The 23,061-nt window shown below is 45.0% G+C and overlaps 1 protein-coding gene across 1 annotated transcript; it reads left to right on the forward strand.

Annotated features, from left to right (window-relative positions):
- Positions 1-889: 889 nt before the first annotated feature.
- Positions 890-17,230, forward strand: cta (Guanine nucleotide-binding protein subunit alpha cta). Its single transcript, XM_084604558.1, has 4 exons — positions 890-1,621; positions 2,055-2,105; positions 4,057-4,257; positions 13,558-17,230. Exons 1-4 carry the CDS (start codon positions 1,139-1,141, stop codon positions 13,930-13,932), a joined length of 1,110 nt encoding a protein of 369 aa, XP_084460684.1. The 5' UTR covers positions 890-1,138; the 3' UTR covers positions 13,933-17,230.
- Positions 17,231-23,061: the final 5,831 nt, after the last annotated feature.

The raw sequence follows: 23,061 nt of genomic DNA on the forward strand, positions 1-23,061 counted from the left end.
TAGAAACAAAATTACTCGCATAAAATTACGAGACACTTTAGCAACTAAAGTAGTGAAAGGTGAAAGCCTGAGTGCCGCATTGTTCTACGAAACTGGAACTAATTATTAATTAATTAATTAACTCAATTCGGCTATAGGCAAGTAACTTACTTTAGTATCCACTTAATTAGACAATCGCGCGACGAAAGTTGACGCTAACGACGACGGAGGCATAAAGATACTGGACGAAGTTCAACACGTCAAGACTAATTTGATAGTCGAAATTCTTGCAAAGTTAGATCCCCTTAACAGTTACGGGCTCAATTTTTTCTACTGACCTGACCGTACACCGTGTCCTCGTCGTAGTTGCACCCGTCTTTCGTCGCTTACTATAAAAAAAATCGAAATCCGTTCATTCATTCATTCATTCATTCATTCATTCATTCATTCATTCATTCATTCATTCATTCATTCATTCATTCATTCATTCATAAACCTTTATTCATGAGGATGACCTGAGGCCTAGAGGGGAAGGGGTGGGTTAGGTGAGGTTGAGGGCGCCAGACTCCGACATGAAGTTTAGCAGGGCACTAAGCTTGCGCTTGGCGTTGGTATTGGGGGCTGTCCAGTCTTCTGAATCGAAATCCGCGCTATTTGCGCGCTAGTATTTAGGACGACACCTAGATGGCGCCACAAGTTTATTATGATTTTTATTAGTGATACTTCTGCATGCAAGCGCAATCATAAAAAACGGCCCAAAAATGTACTCATTTTTAAAATTGACGCTTTATATTTAAAAAAAAAATGGTACTTATTTTCTTCACAATAGTGTTTTAGCCCTCAACCAACAGGCCTGCTGCAGTGCTGCAGTCGCTTAAAACCTTCGCCACCATTTCAGAGTCGTCTGGTGGGCAAGACGGCTGGACAACTGTAGTGCCTGTAGGGCTGTAGTGTCAAGGCGCTGGCCGGACTGTGCGTTTGGAGACTGGCCGCAGCGGCGGGGCTGGGCCGACATTTCTCTCGTACGGCTGCTGACACGAGCATGGTGCGGAATAACGAGCGCGGCGTGATCGAGCGGTGGTGGGACGACCGAGCAGCGGCCGCGGCGGCCCACTGAACGACAGTAGCGCGACGCGGTCGTCATCACGGAACTGTCATCATGGATAGGTTGCTGGCGCAGTGCGGCTGCCTGTACGGCCTGAAATATGGGCCCGAAGAGCTCGAGTCGCTCCAGCGCAGCCATAAGATCGACAAGATGATCCAGAAGGACAAGCAAGTGTTCAGGCGACAGGTGAAGCTACTGCTGCTGGGTGCCGGCGAAAGCGGCAAGAGCACTTTCCTCAAGCAGATGCGCATCATCCACAACTACAGTTTTGAGCCGGACCAGCTGCTCGAGTACCGTTCCTGCGTCTTTCAGAACGTACTGCGTGGTATGAAGGTGTTGGTGGATGCCCGGCGGAAGTTGGGCATCCCTTGGCAGCATCCTTCCAATGACGCGCACGCCCAGAGGCTGTTGGGCTATGAGTCGAGCCTGGAGCCCGCCGACGCCGAGACGTTCGGACGGTACGCGCCTTCGGTGCGGACTCTGTGGCAGGACGGCGGCATCCGAGCTGCGTTCGAGCGCCGCATCGAATTCCAGCTGGTCAGTCATTTCTGCTGCTGTTGAGAGGGGCGTGCGAATTGCGAAACCGTGTGAAATATTGACAGCTGCCGAGTAGCGTATCAATCGAAGCCTCTCCGTGCCAGTGGACACATTTTCTTGGTGATAGCTGCTGCGATGTATGTTGTCACGGGAAGATTAGTGCGGCTCTACCGGTGGCGCCGTAAGGACAGCCATTTGGCATGTGATAAAATGTTTTCAGGTGATCGCTTTCGCGGTCGTCACTATCGTTGGCATGTTATCGTAATGTTTGCCGATACTGAGAATGTGTTGCAAAGGCATCTGCTTCCCCACTGCCTTCGAGTAGTGCTCGTTTTATGAGGGGTAGGATAAGGCCGATATTTGCGGTTTGAGCGTGGTAGGCGTTGTGGAGTTGGGGATTTCCAGGTTATGGGAACTTTATCCTCCTTTGCAGGGGGACGGAGTACGCTACTTCTTCGACCACTTGGATCGAATTGCCACGAAGGTAAGCTTACTGTAGTTGCGTGCGTGTCAAGAAACGATTTTTGTTTTTTTTTGGTGGTAATTTAGTGACTTTGTTGTACAGTGACATATTGTACTTTGCGTTGTAAAGTCATGTGCACATAAAGGAATGAAGTGCTTAAAACACAACTAGAACAAAGCATAAACGAAATGGTCTTTCATCTGCTTGGTGTCATTCTTTTTGGCACTCTTATTTCGTTTGTAATGAGAAAGAATACTGGATGCATTATATGAAGTGTATGTGTGGGTGAAAGGTTGAGGCTGTGGCCTGTATGGACTTTAAACTGTCGATCACAAGATTTGTTAGAGTGGTGTGAATGCTTGCTTAAATTTTTTTACCCTTTGCTTGGTGCCTGAACAGCACCAGATTCGTTTTCTCTAACACATGTACACGAGAACGTTGGAAGTTGGCACTGATATCAGTCGAAGGAATCGTGACATGTGCAAATCATGTTTATGAACCACTAACACAACCAGCTCCTGCAGGCTGCATGCCTTATCATTTAAGTACAGATATGTGCAGGATATTTGACAGCCGCAAGCACAGTAATAGTCATGAATGATAATTTCTAATAAAACCTCAGCATGGAAGATTCCAGAGGGCAGTGCAAAGGAACGAAAGCACACTGAACACAAAGCTTGCATATATGGTGCTTGTGGAACATGCCATCTTCAGCTGTGGGAACGACATCAGTGGAACGCACCTCGTAAACTGTTAATTTGCAGTTCAGGCTGCCACCCACATGGCAATTGCGAAAGAGCATTGCTATGTAATTGTTTGCATTGAAATAGAGCCCACATAGTTACGTATACTTTAACGTCATGAATTCCATGTGAGCCTGCTGCTACTTATTCATTTGCAAAGCACAGAAAAATCCGTACGCTGTCAGCATGCAATCAAAAAATGACGATCTGAGGCACAGAACATGCATGCAGAAGCGACAACCCAGCCACGGCTGATCTGCTCCAGAGCCATAGCTCTTTCGATATATAGTTTCTGTGAAGTGCGTTTGAGCACCCAGAAAGCATGAAAGGAGCCTAAGCTTATGAAGAAAGCTACACCAGCGCCACCTTGAAATGGGTGAATTCAGCTCAAAGAACTCAAGGGTGAGACAAACAAAACATCTGGGGTGCAGAGCTCTTTTAGTTGGAAAACTTAATTGTCAGGTTGTTGACAGCTCTTCATGCGCTCCTAACTGATGAGACGTGAGATTTTAGCAATTGGCATACATTCATTCTTACAATATGACTTACAATTACATTACAATTACATTCTTACAATATGACTGAAATGTCGGGTGATTTACAGGCTTGATGCTTGTGCTCCAGTTTCGTTCTCGGCACCTCTTGAGGTTTAACGTCGCACCGAACACAAGCTGATATGATCAGGTGTGATATTTAGTCCTTAGGAAAGGTCCTGAAACTTTAGAGAAGGTGTGAATTCGTACGGGAAAAAAAGAAAAAACTAGAGCCAGTCATGTTTGTTTTTCTATGTCTCGAAGCGCTTGGCAGGCATGCGGTTCATAAGCATGGCTGCCGCTGAAGCAAGCATGCTTACGCGATGTCCCATGGAAATCATGTATAGGTTGCACAATATTTATTCTTTTCATACTTTGGCATGTGTTCCTGCTCTACAGCTGGGAGGCTAGTTTGAAAAAATGCGTTAAATTTGTCCAAAGAAGCTTGTTGTTATGTACGATTTGCAACAAGCATGTCCACTTCGTAGGGCTTTAAATTGTCGTTTTAAATGGTCACCTAAAGCTCGTAGTTTAACTTTGTAGTACGCAGAGATTCTCTTGAAATCGTTCTTTTTCTGTGGTGCTTTTCACTCAAGCCTAATGAGACGATATGTGGCACTATCGAAATCAAACGTTTGTTATGTTGCCTTGCCATGATACAACATTAACTCTTTGCCTCCCCCTGTGTTCATCCAGGAGTATATACCCACCAACCAGGACATCTTGCATGCACGCAAAGCCACCAAGGGCATCACAGAGTTCGTGGTACCAGTGAACGGGGTGCCGTTCCGTTTCGTTGACGTTGGTGGCCAGAGGTCGCAGCGTCAGAAGTGGTTTCGCTGTTTCGACAGTGTCACTTCCATCCTCTTCCTTGTATCATCCAGCGAATTTGATCAGGTAGGTGTTGCCTTATTCCTTATGTGCACACTGCATGCATTAATTGCTTGTCCGTTTATTTATTCGAAACTATACTATTCGAAACTATACATTAAGCGATGGGAAGGAGGTATAAAAGTAGATGTGCGTTCTCTACCGTTATGACGACAGATTTATCAGGGCAATCTTTCAGGGTCACCTCTGTCGGTCACTGCCATTTTCTCTCCACGAAGCCAAGTGATAAGTCCAGGAGTTTTTAAAAGATAACTAATGACAGTGGAACCGTGGTGGCAGCTGTATAGACTAAAATATTTTTAAGTTTGCGAATGATGATTCTCATTCTGCAGAGATTTGAAACTTGAGGGGTGCTGTGAGGTTTGCACTGCATACTTAGTTCAAGCAGCCTTTGTGGCCCGAAAAAGCAAAAGAAGAGAAGTAGCAAAAAGCTGTGGCAAATCAAGGTAGCTCTGTTGGTATTGAGCGAATGAAAGCCTGGAGGTTAATCTCAGTGCTGAGACAACCTGCGATTAGGAGTGCTTACTGTGGTGTTTATTCTTTGGTTGATATCCTTGATGATGGGAAGCACAGTAGGCGGAGTCGAAATACCATGTTCACTCTACTATGGGCCGCATTCTTTTCTTTAATTTAATTTGATGGGTTGTGGTCTGTAGATGAAAGCAACAGTTTTCAGTTCAGTTTTTGAAGTATATTCGGGGGAAATGGAGATATTTTATTGCACAGGCTGATGCTACATCAGCTGCCCAGTTGCAGGCACCTTTAAAGTTTTTTCGTTGCTGTCGCCGCTGTTTGGACTCTGCTCCTGCTGAAATTTATTTTCTTGTGTCTTCGCTACCTGCATGATGATGGAATTTTTGTGCTTTTACAGAAGCGGTCACTTTTCCGATGTAGCATGGTAACTGCATTCTTGGGCACTTACGAAAAGCACCACATTCTATCACTTCAGAGATAATGGAGGCACTTGTGATTGTGAATCAAAAAGATGTCTGCATTGGCATCTTGTCGTCTCTGTCAGAAAAGCAATTGCTTTCTTTACGTGTATGTCAAATTTGCTGTCAGGGTGTTGAACTGAAATATTTTTGGGTTCGGGTTCACGCCTTTCGGGTTCGGTTTTTTGACAGGTCAAGAAACTGAAGAAATATGCGGATGAGGAAGACACAAGAGAAGGTTGAAAGCTATGCAAATGCAGACGGGAAGGGAAAGGCAGAGACCGGTGAATGCGTGGGCGACGCTCAGAAAAACAGGCGCGACAACCGGAAGTCTGCGAACCGAGCATCACCCGATGACGTTTCATGGGCGGGGCGGAGTTCCCGAGCTGTCTTTGTTTTGTTTCTGGTGTCTGGGAGTGTTGAGTTGAGGGGGGAGAGGACGAGTGCCATTTTTAATCGCCGATATCTCCGGTGTTAATGAAGCTAGCTGAAAAGTTCTTGCGATGAATTGACTTGTGAGGGAGTACCTATCTCTTTACCGATTTGCTTTATGTCATTTTATTCGTTTCATAGTCCCTGTACAGAACCCCAAATGGTCGAAATTTCAGGAGTCCTCTACTACGGTGCCTCTCATAACCTGAGTCACTTTGGGACGTTAAACCCTACAAACAAACAAGCAAAAACAAACAGACAGACAAGCGAGTTATCAGAAAGAGAATGGTTGCATTTGATAGAGGACCAAAAATTTCACTGGGGAAATAATTTGGTATATGTGGGGTTAATTAGGTAACTAATTAGAGCCTAGTTATGTCAGTCAGGTGTTGAAATAGCCGGGAGGGGTAATGATGTTGAAATGGGGTCACATGGCACTCTACATTCGGTGACGTAGGTCTAACTTCCGGTGGCGGGAAATTTGAAATGTTTAAATGTGAAGGAGTGGGAAAGGACATGATTTGCATGCGCAAATGGTAGAAATAGTTAGAAAGTGTGTAAAGAGAGGTAATCAACCTACTGCAGTCTGAAAAATTGCGAGACCACTGTAGAATCTGCAGTGGAGAAATGCGAAAGCCTGAGCGTTGCTTCTGCACATGGTACATAGCGCACCCCTTGTCAAACAACACATCAGAACACATCAAAGTTCACCGGCATTTTATAATTGGTTCAGAGGAAAGGAAAGGCACAGTATCTGTCCCTCGCGGAATCGCGCTGACACATCTCGCGGACAACACAGCAATGCTCAGGCTTTCTCAGACATCTTTTGCCAGCATAGAAAAACTGAAGGAAGAGGACATTGGCGAGGATTTGTTGTCACCAGGGTTCAATATGTAAAAAGATATAGAAGTCCTGAAGTCGCACATAAGCATTAATGGCCGCCTTAATGAATGAGTCAAAATTAGGTCTCATGAGATTCTTCGTAGCGCTTGGGAACTCTCTGCGTTGTTTCGTGGCAGCTGCTGCCGGTACTAAACCTGTGCTCTCTGGCTCAGCAGTCGAGCTCCCTCATCACTAAGGCATTCTCGGGCTTACAGGTCTAAAGATCATAAAGTCGGCAAATGAAACAATTGAAGCTGCTAATGGCACTCTGGGTCCTCTGTTTCTATATAAATGGGACAAATTTTCAAGAAGCATCTGCACAGACACACCAGGTGCCGACATGGCATGGCAGTGAACCGATTATTTTCGTTTGGCGATCTCGTAGTCAGTTTCCAACCGCTGTACATTTTAGTGCCGCAAAATGAGGTACTAGTATGAAAGGCAGAAGTCTTGCCGGTAACAGTTATAACAGCATGCAGCTGCATGATTTGCCGGACTCAAGAACGCTCGATGGAGAGTTTTGTGGTCCAACGTTGTTAAAGTCAACAAGTCGCTTGAACAGGCAACTGAAATTATTCTTATCTGACGTCTGCTAATTCCAGTTTAGAATTGTGCATTTTAGTTCTGTGCCTACACGCGGGTCTTTCCTTGAGGTAGACAACCACTCGGCGTAGTGGGCGTTCTCGTAAACGATGAGCTTGGCGGAGTAAACGCTGGGGTATTCAAGCAACGATTTTTGCGTCACCTAGCTAATAGTGCACTGCACTATCCACTAAATCATCACAAATGCAAGCATGGTTTTTTTTCGGTCCCACCACTAGTGCATATAGCGGTGGATGCGTACCACAGCACAACAGTGCGGGTTTTATTTTTCGCTGCCAAGGCAGTTTTTCTGATAAGGTGAAATGTGGAAATACAGGTGAAATGTAGAAATGCCTTTGATGTTCCTCTGCACATTAAGGACCCCAGGTGGCCGAAATTAATCATATTCTCTATATGGTGGGAATTATTTCACATCTTCATCACATTACACTGCAAAAGCAATGTTTGAATGCACACTTGAGCTCTTTGACACAACTAGGGGGACATGCATGTTGAGGCCCACCTTTTATATTTAAGTGGAGGTATAGACCTCCTTCACTCCGGCTACGTCACGAAGATGCGGTGGCGCTGTCATTGGCAGTGACTTCCGCGCGGTAGACAAACCATTTCAATTGCTTCTGCTTACTGTGACTGCTGGGTGGTTTACTGTTGACGAAAAAACAAACAAACAAAAAAACATAGCACCATGCCTTCTGGTTGTGTCGCCGTGGCATGTGTTTGAAAGGCACGGGAAGGGAAGTGTAGTAAGCTTGCGCAGATTTCTTGCCGATGAAAGTAGCTGCAAACAGCGGGCCGCCTATGGATACCAACGCCGGCTCATGGAATATGCGGCAAACACTTTGTCACAGAGTTGGAGTTTATTCACCTTTATGCCAGAGCGGTCTTCCTGCTCAAAGTTCGTGAATAACTCAAGTTTAACCTTCTTTACGCCGTAATAGGGTCCTGGTACTGTTCTGGCGCGGGTGCGACTGCACACGTAACATATATGTAGACGAGGCAGCCAGTATATTGTTTCTTTCTTGAGGCATGCGCTTACCTATGTAAACAATCCTGAAACGTTTTTTCTTTTTTTCACTTCAGTGATTGTACGTATCCATAGTGAGCTGCTGCGCAAGGGATCTAACTCCTCCGTGGTTATGTTGCATGGCTAACCCTCACCGTGTTCATCTCAAATCATTCTAATCTATTTCATGATGAAGTCTGCCACTGCGCGTTGACAGCTGCTGATATGCTCGATTGGAGCAGCATTTTGTTTTCATACCGAGCAGTTTTTGTTATATTCACAGCGACTAACTGTGAATACGAGTTGTGGCGTTGATTATCAACGAGCAACATATGTGCTCATGGTTCAGACTTTCTTGGGAACTTGATGCCAACTACATACTACATGGCACACCATCGCATCCTGAGTTCATACTACATTGAAACGAGGCTATGGTGGCCGGGACTGAACTGGATTGTCCTAACTACGGATCACCGCGGCCGCTGCAGCTTGTCATTGTAATGCAGGCTAAAAGCGTGAATACCCGTGATGGAATTTGAATGTTAACGCCGGCACCACCCACGAACAGGGCAGGTACAACAGGCGCGCAGCACGGTGATTTTGCGAATAATGCAAGGATAAGCAAATCCGTGTGGTGCCAAGGTGCAGTGCCCTACTGTTGCCATGCCTGCCTGAAATCCGTTATCCATACAGCCGCTAAATGTTAGCGAGGGGCTTTGTGCTTACCAACAGCGCTCATTTGTCGCTCGCTGTGAAGAATCATCCGATGGTGCAATGATGTTTTGAACTGTATACTTCATACATGGTTTACGCTTGCTCCGTAGACCTCTGGCGCTGCATAGTTATACACAAACACAACACACACACAAGAGATTAAAGTAAGACGTTCACACCGATGATGCGCTCGCTACCAACTGGCTGTTATTTCGTGATACGAAGAAGAAGAATGCATCACTAAAATGTAGGGTTATAATAAGAAGAAGGCGACAAAAGATTCAGAAAAAATGCGAAAATAAAACGAAAAACGTCTATCTTCTTGTCACCGACGGAACACTCACGCATTGCCCTTCTTTCCTCAAAATCATCTTGAATAGCCATCGTAGCGTGCGTCGGTCATGTCGAGTGTGGTGCGCGGGTATGCATAGTGCTATGATTGCGGTGAACGTGAAAAAAAGAGCAGTACTGACGTTAAAGACCAAGCTCAAGATAAAGTCGGGGCCTTCAAGGCAGTTTACAAGAGGAGACAGATTGACACTCTTCTCGTGAAGCTTCTTATGAAGCAGGACTTGAAGTCATCGACTTCTGGGAGCATTAAAGCGGCATGAAACAGCGTGAAAGGCGAAACGATTGCCAACTGCTTTCGGCACGCAGGTTTTGTTCCAGCAGAGGCCCGTGCAGCAAGTGACGATGGGGACGATCCCAACAAAGCAAAAGCAGAGCTCCACGAGCTCGATGAGCCTGGAACGATATTTCGCGTTTTGTTGGTGACATGCTCGCAACAATGACTGTAGAGGACTTTGTAGGTGGCGACGACATCGCGGCGACCACGGTTGTACCAGCGGACGAACGCCGAAATCTCTGTGGAAGTTTCTGAACATCCCGCAGACGAAGCTCAAGTTGACCCTGCAGACGATGAGAGCATTCAGACTTCACAAGAAGCGCTTGCTGCATTGGATTTACTGCGCTGCCACTGCAGTGCTATTGAGAGCAGTGGGTTCGCCCTTTTTGAGTGTTTGCAAACTGTGGAACAGAGTGGGATACGGAACGCGATCAACACAAAAAAGCAGGCCGCGATAATGCAGTTCTTTTGTGCGTAAATAAATGGACGTGACCCACGTAGGCACCCTCCGAGTTGCGGTGCCTTCTCCGATTGAATTTTGCTGCTCTTGCATGCATTCTCTACGAAATTTTATATTACGAATTATGGATAGAGCGAACTATTTTCCGATTCTTTAGCTGTTCGTTATAACGAGGTTTCACTGTATTACGCTTGCTGTTTACGAGCGACAAAAATCACTGTCTACTTACTCGACTGAAAGTAGTTATGTAAGTATCCAAACCTTTGTAATTATCGGCGTGTTCTGCAGTTAATTTACTGTGCAAAAACAGCCAATAATAAATAATATTGCTAATTTTCTGTAGTGGGCAGCAACGTTTCGCTTGTGCGCCTCGAACCCACTCTCCATCTGCATGATACGCCGTGTGGGACTGGACGCTGCACGCCGTGTGCGTGGAGTTTTTTTCATGTATCGCTTTTGTCCCCACCACTGAGGCTCACGAAATACTCACATATTCTTGTTTACATGAACTTGACAAATGCAGGTCGAGTCTATTATTAGAGAGAAGGAGCCAGTCTTGAATGGGAAATGCGTGACTGGCGTTTTGATCTCTTTCTTGGCATTTTACCCTCTGCCTCTGAAAGGGAACCCAACTTCACTTTTCACGGGTCCATGTAAACTGCCTGAGCACATGGCCATTTTGTCTGCCAAAAAGGCGTCAGCACGTCACAATAACATGCTCTTGACAAGCTCGGCCACAGTGCCGCTTCCGTGTTTTTTGCCTAACGTGGGATCACCGACGACTGCAGCGCCACCTCGATCGCCTTGTTTGTTTTTAAACATGAAGGAAGTCTGTAGTTAAGTTATAGCTTAGTGGTCGTGCAGATGAACGAAAAAGAAAAAACTGCAATGAATGCATTTCGATGACTAGTTTGGAAGGTTCGTGGGGCCGCGTTAGCACTCCTGTTCTGCCTATTCATGCAATCCCAGCAAGGAGAGCATGAAGTAGCCGAAAATTATGTGTCGACAGCACTTTCAATCCTTGTGAGCCCTTTTCGCACTTAACAAAGCGCACATACACGCCAGGGCACTGAATGATCCCGCTACACCTGCATTATGGCCACTGCATCTCAGTGATTGGTGTAGACCACGGTGTAAGAGTATTTAGGTGGGGACACAGCGCGGGCGAGGCATTGGACACAAGTTTCCAGATAAAGTACCAGCCGCGCTCCTCCGAACCGGGCCGCTGATCACAGCGTCAGCGCCGATGTAGCGGTGAATCTTCGCCAGAAGAAGAAAACACATACATCAATGGCGTCGCTGCGATAGCAACCAGCTGATATTGCAATGCGCGTTTCTCTTGCGCGAGCCGTTCGCATGGGCCGAACTGCTTCTCCGTCATCGCCAGGAGCATCAGCGTAACACTTTATTCTTAAGCCGTGCACATTGAATCACTGCAGAAGCGAATCCCAGAATAATTAATTGGCTTGTCAATACTATTGACGTAATTTAAATCCTAACAACGAAGCGAAGAAAAGGTTGAAGTTGCGCTTTATGTTGAAGTATTGTGGAGTGAGCAGCACATCAGTCAGCCATTACGTCATGGTCATTCATTCCAAGGCGCTCTGGAAGCACAGTTTTCTCACTTTGGATAGCGTAGGTAGGGCAGGAAAAGTGAATCCCTCGTGTGAATGGGAGAAAAATGTAAATAATTTTGTAGGTTATTCTTAACCACTTAACGAAGGAAATCCAACAGCGTCTCGTACTGCTTATATATCACAACAAATCGCTAACATACAAACGACTGAATGGACGAATGGGATTAGCAAGCGAACAAAAGTACGGACGATTCACGTGTACAAAAACCGGAACAAATGCTGCCGTGATTTAAGGCTTTTTTTATCTCAAACAAGTCCCACCGCCATCAATACTTGCACGAACCTTGCCTGCACGAACCACTGCACGATCCCTAAAACGCGTAAGCATTTGCGCCCGCCGCGCCCCTTTTGCACATCTTGTCCGGGTTTAGACATGCAGGCAATGATGAAGCGAGATGGCACACTGCCAAGTTCACCGGGCGGGCTGCCGGTGCTTCCGTTAACATAACAAGCCGTCAGCGCACAGCATCTTGGCCTACGCCGATGGCGATCAAGCGAGGGACTAGTTAGGTAATGAAATATTTACGCTCTAAAATAGGTTTCAATGACCTAGTCCCTGTGCATGGTCCGTACACGCACACCACCCTTCATTTCTTATCGTTGTAGCCACGGAAAGTCTCAGTGCGCCATTGCAATACGGTGACATGTGTACAACCATATTTTCCAACAACCAAGTAATTAATGAAATTTCTTGCCCGCATTTTTAAAGAGCATCAATAATCACATCCAGCTCAAAACGTTCATTACCGTGCTGAGTAATCTGTTTGTGTTCATCAACTGACTTATATGCTGCTTTGGCACACCACATCATATTATTGTTCTTCAATCTCTAATGTAGATTCAAGAAAAAGTAACCATAATTTTACCTCTATTGTTTGTATTGTATAAGTTATGCTTGGTGTTCTTTCTCCATTGTTGTGAAATTTTCTTCCCCTCTTTACTGTACCCTGTACCCTTAGGATAAAAGGAAAAAAGTAGCAAAGAAAGAGAAGTAATGGTATAGAGAAAGTGAGGGTGGAGGGGGTGTTCAGTGGGAGCTAGCAGAACGCAGTTAAGGACCTCTAATTTAAGGGAGGAATAAAGTAAGGAGCAAACTAAGGGTCGAACGAGTGTGTGTGGAGCGGGCGATAAGACGAGCGGGCATACTGATGCGCGAACCAAAGAAGCAAAATAAAAAAACAAACGAAACATGTTGTAAAAGTGCCGCCACTTATTCGTGTAGCAGGTTCAAATTCCGCGCGAAATATTCCTCACTTTCTGCGCTTTTATTTAAGCATGCACGAAGCCGCAGATTCACAAACCTGCGCTTAATAATGGACCTAGACAAAAACAGTGCGGCAAAAATATTTTTCCCTCATCATCGGCTACAGTTTACGACAAAATGGCCCTCAAAAAGCGTGTGTTCTCCATAGGAAAGCATTGCCTCCCACTACCTCACAGGCCGCTGAGCGAGCTGCCATCTCGTACGGCTTAGACGAACTAGGGGACTTTATCTGGAACCGGCGCGGCCCGCTGTGTACCCACCTATATATCTTGCACCGTGGTGTAGACCTCATGGTGTGGCGCCATCTATCCACGTTCAAGAGAAGCGCATGAATCTGGTCGTGCCGCTAGGTGCAGTGTCAGCACGTAAATATATCTTACACTGTGGTTTCGACACTGCTGAGGCTGTTTTTCAGATTTATGTCTTGTTCTTGTTTAGCTGCTGTTTTCCTTGTCTGTGAATTTGTTTACTTTTTGGCTATGCTCTGCATTAATTTATGCACTTTCAGCTGTTATAAACTCAATAATTTTTTTCTTTGTATGTGTGTGAATCATTTAGTCATCCACCTATTTTCTGTTGATGCCTTTTTTTTTCCCCGCTTCTACAATGACACTCCCATATGTATGGGCACTTGGAATAGTCATCGATCTGAGCTGTCTAGGCATCCTGCAATGGATGAAAATGTGAAGAGCTACGAGTATGTTTGAAATGAAAGAAGTGAATCAACTGTTCGCGTTCTCATGCATGCATGCAGGCGCTGCTTGAGGACCGCTGCACGAACCGCCTGGTGGAATCTCGGAGCATCTTCGAGACCATAGTGAACAACCGGTGCTTTGCCGAAGTGTCCATCATCCTGTTCTTTAATAAGACTGACTTGCTGCGCGAGAAGCTGCTCTCGCGGGCTACCAGCATTGCTGACTACATCGAGGGCTTCCGGGGCGACCCGTACAACCTGGCCGATGTGCAGCGTTTTCTGGTCAACTGGTTCTACCAGGCCCGCCGCAGTCAGCACAAGCCCCTCTTCCACCACTTCACAACGGCCGTGGACACAGAGAACATCAAGGTGGTGTTCAATGCAGTGCGCGACACCATCCTGCAGAAGAACATCACCCAGCTCATGTTGCAGTAGTGTGTGGTTTTTCTCCTCTCTGTGTAGTGCATGCGCATGTCTGCTGTGCGGACGCGCAGCTGCATCAATTCATGCGAAACCGGTCATATTGGAGCGTGCGGATCTCAGCACCCCGGTTCACCGCTGGAGACAGCTGCGACTCCTTCGTGCATGTTTTCCTCAAATCTGTGGATCTGTTCTTGAAACAGAACAACATTTAGAATTCTTTACGAACTGAAAATCGTCTGGCAACCTGAAGTCAGCTTGGGTACATTTTTTTCTTTCTATTCAGTAAGGATGTGGCTCACAAGCGATTTGCTGGCTTCAGAAGTGGCATTAGCAATCTGTATTTTTAATTTAGAAGGCACGTGCGGCGCACACAGTGCTTTATATAAAGCGTCACCACGGGAAGCTCCGTACTGCCAGAAACGTAGCTGCCTTTCCGTTAAGTGACCTGTTCTCTCATTGCTCTTGCAACGCTCGCTGTGTGGTGGACGTTGTAGCGGAGGTGCCTTCCTTCTGTGGTATGTGTGCAGCTTCATGCCAGACCATCGCACTCTCCAGCAGTGTCTGCCGCTCTAGTCCGAAGTGCAGCTTCAACGAAACTTCCTTCCGCAGGATGCCTCGTACGATGCACCACTCGCTGGCATGTCTAGGGGTACAAACGACACCTGCAATCGATGTACATACTGTAAATAGGTACACCAAGTGCCTCGGCGTTCGGTGAACCAGCTCTGCATTTCGACAAACTCTGCTCTATGCAGGGCGGTGTGGTCCATGCATCTTTCATGCGAAGTGCACGCAGAATTGACATTCTTGGGACAGATATATTTTTTAACAAATGTTTGCATACTATTACAAAATGTCGGAAATTTAGCGGAGCTTTTGGTTTATGCTTGGATCAGTTTGCACGAAGAGTTGCCATGATCTTTGGCAGGACCTGAATTTGCTGTGAGAACTGTGCTGCAGCTGGTGTTAGGCCACACTTCAAGACTGTGGTAGCTCTGTGCGATGTGTTTGTTGTTGCTGGTGCAAGCATGTGCCGAGGTCTTGTTGAGGCTGCATGTCTGTTTTTGCTGTAGGTTATGGTGTAACACGAGGTGGAATGTAAAACCCATTGCAGAGAAGAGCAAAGTGAGATGTGAGCTTGTCGTAATGCTAGGGAAATTGCAGGGAACCGTTTACTTTTCCTGCACGATGAGTGTTGTTTTTTTTGCTGCTTGGCTACGGCCAGTCAATATTGAATATTAAGGCGTTTAAGAGGGTTTGATATATTCCTCGTTACAAGTTTAAGATGGTCAGGCATTATACTTTTTTTTTGTTTGCGCAAAATTTCAACGAATGCTTTTGCAGTGTTAGACTTGTGCTAAATAATTGTAAATACTCAGTGTATCGGTTGTGTATCCACTCAAGCGATATAAGATTGGAGCTTGTCTCAATTGGTGTTTAGCCTGTCAAGTTCTTGAATTTAAAAGTACTCACTTTAGTTTATCACGGGCACCAAGCTCAGGGGAAGTTTTGCGTTGAAGGCTTGTGCTTTGGTCCTGATATGATGGTACTGCTTTATTGCGAGCATTGTTGTACTTGCATTTCACTCACATGCTCTTCCTGCCTCTATGTCTGTTTGCAGAATGCTATGTCGTGTGCCAAGTGATTTTTTTTATGGAAGGTGAAGCAGTGCTTTCAACCTTTTCAGAGACTACAGTACCATTGTTTGTTAACAGCTAAGCAAGCCTTTTAGGCACTGTCTCCTTTCTGTGTTGTTTGTGAGTGGTATGTACCTGTACGAGCGAGCTGCTAACGGCAGCTATCATTTTATATAAAGATATATTCTGGTTCTACAGTATGTAAAAGCCGAAGGGTGCTTTTTCTTCCTCCGGTGGTTAGTGTGCGTATAGCGTTCCACTTTGCACTTCGGAGCTCACAAATCATCCATCCTGTTTAAAGTGCAATGAAAGGTAAGGAAGGATATTAATGGTGAAATCCTGCTCTTCAGCCAAGTGTAGGAAAAAAAAAAGAAGGGCTAGCCACTTGGCTACCAGCCCAATAGGTTTGGAAAACAAGGGGTGGATGGCTTGGGCAGTCTCCTTCCTTTGTGGGTGTGCTTCAGTATTTTTGTTGCATTCTAGCCTTGCATATCTGCTCCTTTCTAGTTCTGCTCTGAGTACAGTCTATGATAGCTGAATAACCTCTTCATCTCTATTATTCTGCCCGTTGTTTTTGCGGATGCAAACTGTCTTCTCCTAAACCTATTGTGCAGCTGAACAAAATAAGAACAAATGGAAAATGAACAAAGCAGCTTACATTTAATGCATTTTATGGTGCCAGAACGATTAGCACGGCCGAGGTGTTGCTAAACAGTGCAGCAAGGGTTGATAGATTTGCTTGTAGTCTAAAAGCAGGGCTTATGTGATGCGTCACTATGGTGCCCTTGCCCATGGTTGAATATGCTCGTTAAAATTTGTTTAGTGCATGATGCATTCAGGAAAAAGAAATCATAATGTCACAGGTGTAACTGTAGTTTTTCACATAAAGCTAAAAGCCTTCACACACTCCAGCCTCAATTTCCTCATAAGGCTAGAGGAAGCGGAGGCCTGTGCTTGAAACTATTACTGGCAAGGCAGGTTCTGGCCTCGGCTGTAAAGTTTACCTCATAATAGCCTGTGTTCAAAACATTTCTTTAACAGGCAGACATCTGCATAGGCTCGGTTGTAGAGTACAAGTTTTTCGGACTGTGCCTCCAGATGGAATGCACCGACTCACTTGTGCCTGACATTGTTACTCACACCTGGTGCTGACTGCATGTGGTGGGACGAGTGCCAATACCCACTTGCATCTCCATTTTATGCTGCAGGTCAGTAAAGCTCGACTCAGGGAAAGGTGGTCTAGACTTCCTGTCCTCTGCAATCCTAGTATTCTTTTGGTAAGTGGTAATGTGCTAGGATGTATTCCCCCCTCCCCCCAACTCCCCAGCTTTTGCTGTTGTGCCTTAGTAGGGGGATAGAATGTTGTGACCTCTTGAGGTATTTGTCATTGCTGAGCTCCAACACCACCTTGAGCTGTGTTGATGCAATGTGCATTTTTTTTGTTCGGTACTGTAAAGATGAGCTGATTTTTAGTTTAAATTTCTGCAACTTGCAACATCAGTTCCGTAAATAGAGCTTCCAGTAATTTAAGCCTGTGGGGGAGGTACGCTAAAGAGACTGCCATCGGGCAAAGGGTCCAGTTTGCTAGATGCAACGAAGTGTTACTCATGCAAATGAAAAGCAGTTATTTTTATTTTTAAGAAGTTTTGAAAAATAAAAGTGTCAACACAAGACTGGTTGCCTCTTTTATACAGATTTGGAAAATGGCAACGATTTATGTGCCATTTTAAACTGCAGACAGTTGTTTCATTTATCTGCTGCGGCATGCGTATTAACTAACCTGAGAGCATTCGTCAAGTGTCGTGGGCTGTCATTTGAGAAAGGATATTTGCGATCTGTGTGATCGGAATAGCAATGTACACAATATCGTTTGTGCTTTTGTCCTGTACTTCCGTGTTAGGACAAGTATGCCTGTATTAAGTTAAGCCTTCATAAAAGGGGGTATCTAGGCCCAGTGGCAATGCATACTAGTTAATATACATGTGATGTAGCAAAATCAATGAGACAGAACACCAGCATCACAAACAGGAAACCGGACAGCACCGTTGCACCAGAAGGCTTCTGTAGTTGCTGTTACAACATTTGAGGTGAAGTGCTGAGGTGCCTACAGCATGCTTATTTCTGTACGTCCTAAAACTGGAAGAAATGTTCAGTGAGATGTTACTGTTAAATGAAACTGAGGAATAGGATGGGACAGAAATGGTGCCTTCACTGTGACTGTGTGACTTTGTGGAATGCATTGTCTAACGTGTCAGTAAAGAAAACTAAACTACCCCATAGAAATGGATCCTAATGGTTATATCCACATGAACTTGTGTTTTAGTATGAAGCTTTGAGTGCGTCCCTTTTTGTGGAATTCTGAATCCTACCAAAACGGGTAAATCCTGTGGTCCCTTTCAGTGCTTTTACAAGGTGCGCAATTGGCTAATTTTTTTTTTGTAGAGGCTATCTGTTTCATTTAGAATGAACAATGAAGGTTAACTAATCTAGCGAATACATCCAACAAACATCTCTAGAATTCCATATAAATTGTCTTGGCTCAATCTGACTGCTAGCACTTAGCTGCCAGTTTGTATTGGGCATTTCATGGAAGGGGATGCATAAATGGCAGTTTGTTGTGAGTGCTCTGGGGTGGTATTGTACAACACCTTTTGTAGTACTGATAGAGGGCTTTAAGGGATTTCGACTATGCTTGTGTTGAAAGGTTGTTTACTCTGGTACTTGTCAGGCATAGCCTTGGAAGGTACTGCCGCAAACAAAAACTTGCTGACAGCAGAATTATGCTTTTCTTTGCTGTGCCCTATCGCATTTTGTTCAAAAATCGTCTATGCATAGAACACATGCACGTCACTCGTTTCATGCTAACAAAAAGCACACCTGTATGTGAAATGTGTAGTGATGAGCCCACGGTTAATTAATTACATTATAATCTTATGCTCACATCTATAAAAACTTAGGAAAAAAAGTGCAGTGGCTTAGCCCAGCTATGCCAGGACATACGTAGCAACTTGAAAGTGTATGTTTCCCTGGCTGAGCTTACTGTGTTTGTGTATGTTTGGCAATTAAAGACATTAGGTATATACATCTTCTATTCATTTTGCTTAACAAAGACGAAGACTGCCTGATGATCTGTGAAGTAGCATGCAGTAGTCTCAATTTTGTCTATACAGTATTTTGATCTGGTTGAGTCTCCAACCGCAGAGTCTCTTACATTGGATTACTCGCCGATGTCAAGTCCATTTGGTGCCACAGTGTCTCGCACACACTACACTCGTGTCCAAAAGGATGGTTCACAAAGTTTGCTTCAAATGTCTGGTTCGCAGATGCACTTTTGGAAAATTGAAGTGATCAGGTTTCCGTAGACTGAACTATTCCATAGGCCTCATCTCGGTGCCTATGCTTCGTCTATTATGCTCTGCAGTCTGGCATCACAGTCGTTTACACCAGAGCTCCTCAATACTACCAGTTGCGAAACTTTCCATAAGGCCCATGCATCAAAGAATGACGGTTTCGATTCGTCAAAATTCGGGTGTTTACAAATGGTGGCGGCACCTGCGGCCATTAAAGGAAACTGCGTCTAAATTCCAAACTGTGATTGTCGATAAATGCACAACCATTATGGAAAATAAAATTAGTTGAAGACTTGCAGCAGCAAAAATTATTAGGATAACAGCCATATAGTTAGTTAAAATGGAAAAGAGAAAAATTTGATTTCCGAAGGCAATGGCAGCAATACCAAAAAGCTTGTATTGAGCGCTTCTAGATGGCGCGACAATTCATAGACACCCGAAAAAGAGTACCAAATTCGGTCACTTTTTGAAGTGGAGTTTTGCAGCTGGTATGATCCAAAAGCCCTGGTTCACACACGTCACACGCAAAGCCAAATGGGTTGTTCGTGAAGTCTGCGTCAAATGCGCGTGGCACGAACTTTCACTCGGCTTGATCACGTGGTCAATCATGCGACGGTCCTTCACGTCCTCTTTTTTTGGACGTCTCTATGTCTTCACTCCAGTCTTCCAGTAGGGCCACGGCACGCTGCTGTTTCCGCTCCACGTCCTTGCGTCTGCTCTTGGCGATGCGCTCTTCTCTCTGCTCCAGCGTCTCCGCATCTCAGGTGTGCAACTCTGACACCACTCGTCTCCTCGCACATGCCCAGTAGACCGCGAAACTCCTTGGTCGGAGGCGAATGATATCTGTTCCGTGGTCGGCGCGGCGCCCCAGCTGCTCGGCTCTAACGTCACTCGGCTCCTCACGCATGCACAGAATTGCTGAAGTGAGAGCCACAGTGAAACGGCGAGACTGCAGGCAATGTAGCTCTCGCTACAAAATATTTTACTGTATTTTACAATTAACTCATTCCATTTCATCCTGTGTTACTTTTAGGCAAACAAGCACTCATCGATTTTTCTCTTGCGTGTACATTTCTGAAGAAAGCTAATGTTTCAAATCAAATGCAAGTATCATAACATCTAGGCATTTAACATAATCACCATCTAGCCTTGTGTTTGCTGTATGATAGCCACACCTAATTATGCACCATGAAACTCCATATAACTAACTGTTCTCTTCTATTCCCAGTGAAGTGCAGCCTGCCAGATAACCATCTCTCTGCATGTGCCACTCTCCTGAATTCTCTCTTCTTTAGAGAAGTTGGGGACTGAAGGCTTGTTCAAAAAACGTCAACAATGTTGTAAGCAGTAACCACTTGAGTGGTTAGTCTTGGATAGCTTGAGGGACCGCTGCTGTGCACTCATGCAACCTTCACTGTGGCCTGGGCAAGTCTCTGGCTCGATAGTGTTTGCTTGCCTGGAATAAAGACTAGTCCTTTGGCAGCTCAACAAATGGTACACTGGGTACGTCGGCCAATTTTTGTTTTTAGTAAATATTGGTTGTCTCCTTGCGGCCAAGTCAGTAGAGAAATTTGGATCTTAAAACGACTTTTTTTCTGTATGGTTCAAACATGTGATATCCTGACTAGAAAAGATTTCATAGTCACATTTGGAAGCAAATTGTGCTGTAGCCTAATCTTAAGACTCGCATACATAAAAAGGACCACACCGTCTGTCGCTCTGGTCTTGTGAAAATGGCCGGTAGTAGTGGCGCATGTATGAATCCTTTTTAGCTAATACAAGCTCTTTTTCAGTGTCTCTTTGTCTCAGCTCTCAGCTTTGTTTCAGCTCTTTGTCACTTACAATAGGATAATCACCACACCAGCTTCAATTTACCATCAGTGTCCTTTTAAGGGCAGAGGCAAATTTTTTAGTGTGTGAAATAATGGGCCATTATGTAGCCGAGCTCAGTAAAATTTTTGTAGGCATTGAATTTCTTCTACCGTGACATTTGAGTTCTGATTTCAATAGTTGAATGTTTGTTTTGTCACAAATAGGTGTGAGGTCAGATGATGCATAAAGAAATAGCTGTGTAATGCCTGCTTTACCATTTTTATTAATTTCTATTCTAATAATTTGCTAGCAGATACACGAAAGACTACACCAAATTGAGGCCTGTTTAACCAAGTCGGTTCCTGACAGCTCACTGAATGACGGCTCTCCAAAAGAATCTCCGCTCACGGTTCCTGGCGGCTCACTGACCAAGCGGTTCTCCAAAAGAGCTGCCGCACAGTGAGCCGCTCCCTCTTCAAGAAGCGGCTCAAAAGACAGCTGAAGGCGAGGGGATGTTTGCGAGAAAGAGCGGGAGGTGTGGCCTCCAAGAACCTCCCCCCGTGCGTTTCTCTCTCATGCACACAGGGGTGATCTCGGAGGCCATTCGGGAGGGCAGTTGCTTTCTCGCATCGCTAATAGATGGCACCGAAGTCGCACCAAGGAGAAGATCCATCTCCCAGGAAACCGTTCGGCACGAATCGGATCACTGAACGAGATCCGGCTCAACAATGAGTCGCCCACTCAGTTTTAGTGAGCTTCCGCTCACCCGCTCTTTTGAAAGAGCCGCTCAAAAGGTCCAGCTCGCTCCTGAGCGACCCGTCTCTACATTGTCAACTTAAGTAGAACCGTTTTCGTTAGCCTCCACATTTCATCCCCATATGTGAGTACAGGTAAGATTCATCTTGTGTATACTTTCCTCTTGAGTGATACCGGTAAGCTGCTAGTGATAATCTGTGAATACTTGGCAAATGCGCTCCATCCTATTCTTATTCTGCTAATTATTTCGCTTTCATGTTCTCAATCTGTGGTTACTACCTGTACTAAGTAGGCGTATTCGCCTACAACTCTCAGTGCTTCGCGCCCTATTTGTGAACTGCTGTTCCTTCTCGAGGCTGTTGAACATTACCCTAGTCGCCTGCATTTTGATTTTCAAGCCTACCTTTCTGATTTTCCTGTCCAGGCCATCAATCATACTTTGCAGCTCATCCCCCGAGTTACTTAGCAAGGCAATGTCATAAGCGAATCGTAGATGTATACAGAAGTATTTTCCATCAAACCTTACCCCTAACTGCTTCCATTCTAAGACTGAATATTTCCTCCAAGCAAGCTTTGAATACTACTGGGGAGATTGTGCATCCTTGTTTAACATCTTTCTTTGTGGGATTTTTTACTTTCTTTACGCAGAAATTGGGTTGCTGTGCAGCCACTATAGATATCTTAGAGTACTTTCACAAACTGCTCATCTACACACTAATTTCGTAATTCCTGTATAACTAGTGGTTTCTACTGAGTAAAATGCTAGTGGTGAAACTCATCAAAAGAGCCGCCCGCTCACTTTTAATGAGCTGCCGCTCACCCGCTCTTTTGAAAGAGCCGCTCAAAAGATCCGCCTCGCTCCCGAGCGACCCATCTCTACGTTGTCCTCAACCCTTTTCGTTAGCCTCCACATTTCATCTCCACGTGCACTTTTTAAGTGCTGTTTTGGAGCTGCAAGTTGAAGTTAACCGCAAGGTTTTGGGCCACGATTTCCAGCATGCCGTTTTATCTGCTAGTTTTTAAGCAAGGCTTATTGGAATGCAACAGACTGCCTGAAGTCTCATGGAAAATGCAGCGACTCACCCTGGTGTGACATTTTGTTCCGTATCACTTTTAGCATTTCGGTGTCCATCTCAACTTAATCTCCTTTCGTTGCATGCGCCCAAACTTTGCGGCCGCAGAATTTGCGTTTATTGACCTCCAGTTTAAAGGAATGTAAATTGGAATCGAATGCATTGTTACGTTTTATTATTTATTACATACTTCACAAGTCCTTTGTTGAATATACTCGACACTTTGAACTAAAGGCATTCGAAAAGTACCATTTTTGATTATTATGTTTTCAGTGCCTAACTTATTTGTATTTTGTAATGGTCCTCAGCTTGTTCGAACTGAGATATAACTATGAACAAGATCACGGAACTTGTCACACTGCGTGTAATAGCCAATGCTATAACAAGCTTGCATAGAATGAAACCACTGTGTACTAGCTCTGTACTGTATATTAGTGTGACTGTTAGTGCGTGTCATTTGTTTTGATTTTGAGAATTCAGGGTAGATGAAACTTGTACTCGAAAGGAATTTTG

Source organism: Amblyomma maculatum, chromosome 5 (genome assembly GCF_055883805.1).
Source record: "Amblyomma maculatum isolate TAMU_Amacu chromosome 5, ASM5588380v1, whole genome shotgun sequence".
Lineage (NCBI taxonomy): Eukaryota > Metazoa > Arthropoda > Arachnida > Ixodida > Ixodidae > Amblyomma > Amblyomma maculatum.